Source organism: Mus musculus, chromosome 11 (assembly GCF_000001635.26).
Source record: "Mus musculus strain C57BL/6J chromosome 11, GRCm38.p6 C57BL/6J".
NCBI lineage: Eukaryota > Metazoa > Chordata > Mammalia > Rodentia > Muridae > Mus > Mus musculus.
In genome coordinates, this window is record NC_000077.6 from 103,952,141 (window position 1) to 103,958,140 (window position 6,000).

Consider the following 6,000-nt stretch of genomic DNA (forward strand, 5'->3'; position numbering starts at 1 on the left):
CATTCAATGAGAGAAAAACAGAAAAAGTACCAGGGAAGTGGGCTTAGATCACAGCTTTGGGTTTAAACTAGAGTTCAAATAGTCTTGAATTAGTTATTTTATTTATTTACTCATGTATTTAATTTATTTGAGACGGTGTCTATGTACTCCTGGCTGTCTTGGAACTCACTATATGGACCAGGCTGGGCTCAAATTGTCAGAGGTCCTCCTGCCTCTGTGAGGATCAAAGGTGATCACCCATCCTTGTTCTTGATTACAAACAGACACTTCCACACATCAATTTGGAATTTAGAGGGCAGTTCTGTAGAGGATGGATGAAAGCTTGAGCACCTCAGGCATACAGACAGTTGTAGCTTTGGCTCAGAAGGGATTAGCTGAGGAGAGGAGATAAAACAGAGTGTGGGAATTGAATGACAGGGAGGAGGAAGGTGACTCCGAAAGAGAGATGAGTCAAAACATTAGCCCAGCATTACTGAAGCCATGGAAGAATGTCTTCCATTAAGGAGGAGACGGGCAACACTGTCAGACGCTCTGAGACATCACGTGTAACAAGGATTGGGAAATGGGCATGAATTTTAGGGATGCATTTCAGTCCGACTGTGGTGGGCCCAGGAGGTAGCAGGTGGTAGGCAAATGAGAGTCAACACACACAGAAAATCACCAGACTTTGCCACTGGGGGAAAAAAAATGGTTAGAGGAAAAGTCTGTGGGGGCAGAGGGAGGGTTTAAGAGACCAGTGCATTCCAGAAGGGCTGATGATTCAGGAGAGGGGCTCCTGAGGAGGCAAAAACAGACCCTGAAATAGTTAAAAGGGTCAGCTTGAGATAAAAGGGGGATTATGAAAAAAGGAAGAGAAAAAGATGGAGCTAGTCTGATGACCTCTACCGTCTCTTTGGGACTTTAGAATCTCATGACCTACAATTCTCTTTAGACAGGACATTTACATATATGCATACATGTATGCAAACTTATTCAAATATTCAGGTGTAAGTGAATCAGTCAAGCACAACGTTAGTCTGTAATGACGCAGTTAATGTCCCCAGGTTTCGAACAGGGCAATCTCTGGGCAGGATCCATCCATCAGCGATATTAGCTCTGATGCCTACTGCAATAACAGCAGTGACCTGGCCCCATCTCTCCTCGCCAACCCCAATCCTACCCCGCCGTCCTACGAGCTTAATGGGGAAGTAAAATGTAAATCCCTGAGACTACAACACAGCCTGCTGCATTCGAATCGACTGTCATTTAGAAAAACAAAACGTGACACCCCAAGTCCATCTGCACGAAAGACATTGCTGCTTCACAGCTGATATGTTTCTCCCCAGGAGATGGTCTAAGGTTAGCCGTAAAAGTAATTTGCAGACCTCCCCTCCTCTTTTCATAACATTCATTTAGGAAGAACTAGAAATGGGTTCCCACACCCTCGCCCTGACTGCAGCAGACTACACCCCGCGGTTATCCGGCAGTGCCACCTCAGAAACCCTCGGAGGAGTGTGGAGGGCACACAGCGCTCGTCAGAGGGGGGCTCCAGTGGCCACTACCCTCAAGATGCTTGAAGGACGAGAGAAACGAGCCCCAGGGGATGACAAGGGAAGCACTGGAGACCCGGGGGACGAAGAGACAACCCTCGGGGAGGACAGAGTTTCTGAGCAGAGCTAATCCCCTGCCGCAGCTACACTGTCTCGCCTCCAGCGTTGCTCTGACCTCCCTTCCTTCAGCGTTCCTGGGTGCTCAGCCTCGCGCCCCTTCCCCGGAGCCCTCGTGGACCTCGCAGCAGTCGCGACCTCGGGCGATCCGCTGCGAGCCCGGGCTGCCCGGCCGCCACTCACCCGGCCCGCCATCTTCGCGGACACGTCCGGCTCCCAGGTTGCAGCTCCGCACTCTGCTGAGCCCGCCTCCGCCGCGCGCGTGCTCGCCGGCAGCCGGCCCTCGCGCAGGCGCGCAGCCGCCGGGAGGCCGCGCCCGCGCCCGGCCGCGTCCCCGACGCCCTTCCCCATCCCGTGCGAGCGCGCAGTCCGAGCACCGCCATTTTGGCTGAAGACAAGCTGGCCGCCTCACTGCTACCCGGTTTTCACAAAGCTGGCCACGTGGCCTTTTAATGGACTTTTAGCTTTCTGCTTCCAGACCTCTTAAAACAGAATGCGCCGAGAAAACCCCGCGTGGTTGCTGGCCTTTCCCCCAAAGGGGACTGTGGAGGGGGCGCGCAATAGCTAAAAGCTGGTTCTGAATTCGGATTCTATTCGAATCCGAGCTTTTCTTTGCAGGCACACTTGTTTTGAGAGTGAATCATAATTATATATGCGCTAGCTTTATAGTTCGATATTTTCATTTATAAGCACAACTTCTATCTTTTTTAAGGTGTTTGTTTGTTCGTTTGTTTTAACGTGCATTGGTATTCCGCCATCCACCTCTGCATGTTCAAAACTCTATTTTGAGTCCTCAGGAAAAAAAAAAAAACAATGCCACAGAAAAACTAAAATGATTTGGATAAGACAAAATACCAGAAGATAGTTCTATAAGCAGCACAGCAGTAAAAGTCTCACACAGGAAACAAGACAGGTGTACCCTGTCCTGCCAAGGCTGAAAGTGAGACTTTTAGCATGTAGCAGGACTTCAGGGTTAAGGAGGAATGTTTGACATAGCCTCCTCATATCCGTTCCCTTATGTCCTCTTCAGCACTTTTCTCTAAAGTACTCTTGGGTCCCCTTACAAATATATAATGTCATTTAAAATGTATGCAACATGTAAAAATAAGACATGATATCTATGAGAATACATGAGATATTCAATAAGATTACTCCCTAAAAGGAAAAGTAAAGTTGGAGGAACCCTCTTAGAGGAAAGTCTCTGGGATGGAATGGGTACCTCTTCCTGGGAGCAAACCTGAAGACCTTGAAATACTCTAAAAGGGAGATACTAGGGGTAGGGGGTGCAGCCTAATCAGTCCTGAGAAGCACTCAGCAGGCCCAGGGAACAGCAAACAAAAGGGTGTACACACCGACAGGGATAAAAGGGAGCTACAGGGGTATTTCCTATGCTAGGGTGGTCAAGATAGGGACCAGTTTTTAGTAACTGGTAAGTCAGTAAGTCAGAACCATTCACACTATCAATATCTTCACTGTAATGAGTGTCTCTAAGAAAGGACTCAGAACTAAGCAAAAATTATATTTGCTCAAGAGTTACCTCTCTTTCCAAGAATTCTGTACAGGATCTACGTTCTTATATCATCTTAGCATTGAAATTCTACTCAAGTTTTGCATCTGAAAGATTATTAAATTCATTGATATAACATACCTAACAGTGAAACCAGTAAGACCTAAAAGAAACTGGGAGCTTGCGTTCTTAAGGTGAAGTCTGTTTTCTGTGTTTATTGTTTTCTAACACACATTAAAATAAATTCAACCGGGGGCTGGTGAGATGGCTTAGTGGGTAAGAGCACCCGACTGCTCTTCCGAAGGTCTGAAGTTCAAATACCAGCAACCACATGGTGGCTCACAACCATCCGTAACAAGATCTGACGCCCTCTTCTGGAGTGTCTGAAGACAGCTACAGTGTACTTACATATAATAAATAAATAAATCTTTAAAAAAATAAAAAATAAAAAAAATAAATTCAACCAAAACAAAACAAAACAAAACAAAAGAAATGTGCATTGGTGTCCTGCCTGCACGTCTGTGCCAGATCCTCTTGAACTGGAGTTACAGTCAGTTGTGAACTGCCATGTGGGGTGCTGGGAAGTGAATTTGGCTATCCTAGAAGAGCAACCAGTGCTCTAAGCCACCACGGAACTACCTTTCAGCCCACACAATTTATGTCTTTGGTAATCTTTTTTCTAGTATTGTTTCATTATTAAAGTATTCTGAGAATAAAGTATGCCCTAGGTTCCGTCTGTGTATGAGGAGTTATGTGTGTGTTTGGGCCAGAAGATTCCAAGACGTCTTCCTCAATCACTGGTCCACCGTATTCTTCAAGGACATGATCTCTCACCCAACCTGGAGTAGACTTTGCTGGTTAGCAATTTCCAGGGAATCCTCCTGTCTCCTTCAGTCTCCACCTCTACAGCACTAAGCATGACCTGTTTTCATGGTCATGGATACCAGATATCCTGACTGAGGTCTTCCCCTACTCTGAAAGCACTGTACCCTGCCACTGGGCCTTCTTCCCAAACCCAAGCTCAACCTCCGTGTTGCATCTTCACTGGAATCTCAGAAGGCCTAACTTCAGGCTGCAGGAAGAAAGCTTCTACATTAAATGTGTGTCAGTCCCCCTGTTAATGTTTCTTTTCACATTTTATCCGAGACAATAAGGAATATCGGGGTTTTGCCTTAATTCCTCATTGAAGGAAATGAAGACATGACTGCTCCGAGGTTAAGGAGGATGGTTTTACTGTAGCTATGAGGGAGAGCATAGTTAGAGGCATCTGGAAGAGTCCAGACTGAAGACAGCTAACAGAATAGGTTGGGCCATGAGAGGGGAGAAAGAGAAGGAGAGAATGAGAGAGGAAAAGAAGAGAGAGGGGGGAGAGGGGACCAGGAGAGAGAAAAAAACAAGAGGCCAAGAGGAACCATGAGCGCACTCAACCACACTAGCTGAATTATTTAGACATTTGAGGGTGGGGGGATGGAGGGGAAGCCCAGCTCCTGGGTTGGAGTGGTTCAGGGTAGTGGGTACAATGAGAGATGCTAGGACTAGCCACAGGTACTGAGTGAGACCTGTCCCAGCTTTTCTTGGGACCTAACACTCATAATTCATTAAGAAAAGGGGGAATTTTTGTCCAGTCTGAGAGAAAACAAGCAAAGAACTGGAGTTTAGCATGTTTAGCAATTTAAACTTAAGAACTGATAAAATCAACCCAGGCATAGCGGTGCGGTCTTTTCATACCAGAAGTCAGGAGACACAGGCAGGCTATGTGAGTTTGAGGCCAGCCTGGTCTACAGAGGAAGTTCCAGGAAAGCCAGGGTTGCACAATGAAACCCTGTCTTGGGAGGCGGGGGAGATACACAAAACCAAGAAAGAGCTCATAAAATCAAGGTGTGAGCTCACCGTGAACCAGGAACAGAAGAGAGAATTCATGTGGATTTTATAAACTCCCACTGAAGCTGAGTCCCTGGTGCTGTGTAGGACAGCTCGGATGTGATAGCTAAGTCAGGGGTGATCGCAGGGGTTCCGAGGAAGGTGAGGAAAACAGTTGAATTCTGATGTTAACTTGGAAAAAGCTGTTTAGAAACAAAAAAAAAAAAAAAAAAAAAGAAAGAAAGAAAGAAAGAAAGAAAGAAAGAAGGAAAGAGAAGTAACCTGTAGGAAGTAAAGAACCAGGAGGCTTTCTTGTCCTGTATCTTATCTAGGTGAGCCTCGGCCCTTCTAATGAAAACTGAGCTGCTTGTAAATCCCCCTGAGGTGCATAGACTGATAAACTTAATGATTGCATCCTACTTTTTTATTGTTTTTTTTGTTTTGTTTTGTTTGTTTGTTTTTTGTTTTTGTTTGTTTGGTTGGTTGGTTTTGTTTTTTTGAGACAGGGTTTCTCTGCCCTGGCTGTCCTGGAACTCTCTCTGTAGACCAGGCTGGCCTCGAACTCAGAAATCCACCTGCCTCTGCCTCCCGAGTGCTGGGATTAAAGGCGTGTGCCACCCTGCCCAGCTTTATTGTTATTTTGAATTTAAACTGTGGAGAGTTTGGGGGCAGGGGGGCACTTCTAGAAAGTTGGCAGGAATTTGACATTGGGCTAAGACAGAGAAATAAGCTTAGGCAAGAATTTGACTTTGGGCTAGGACAAGATCTTGACCATCTTGACAAGTCCCTGAACACCATGGGACTATGTTACCTTGTTTCTTATCCTAGGAACTGACCTTATTCTTTGCAGGTACTTAGGATGGTAGAAAAACAGACTGAAAAAGAAAAACCTGCTTCAGCCTCAGCATTGGCTGGAGTCATGTTATAATCTTGTCTAATTGTCTCTTTCTTTTCAATCTTCACTCCCTCCCCTTAGACCTGGTTGAA

The 6,000-nt window shown here is 46.0% G+C and overlaps 1 protein-coding gene across 1 annotated transcript in view; it reads right to left on the reverse strand.

Moving 5' to 3' along the window:
- Nsf (N-ethylmaleimide sensitive fusion protein) overlaps nucleotides 1–1,916 on the reverse strand; it is a 132,275-nt gene extending 130,359 nt beyond the window's left edge. Inside the window, exon 1 of the mRNA NM_008740.4 lies at nucleotides 1,830–1,916. Coding sequence (NP_032766.2) covers nucleotides 1,830–1,841 — 12 coding nt within the window. The 5' untranslated portion in view covers nucleotides 1,842–1,916. The remainder of the gene's footprint in view (nucleotides 1–1,829) is intronic.
- Between the last annotated feature and the right edge of the window lie 4,084 nt (nucleotides 1,917–6,000).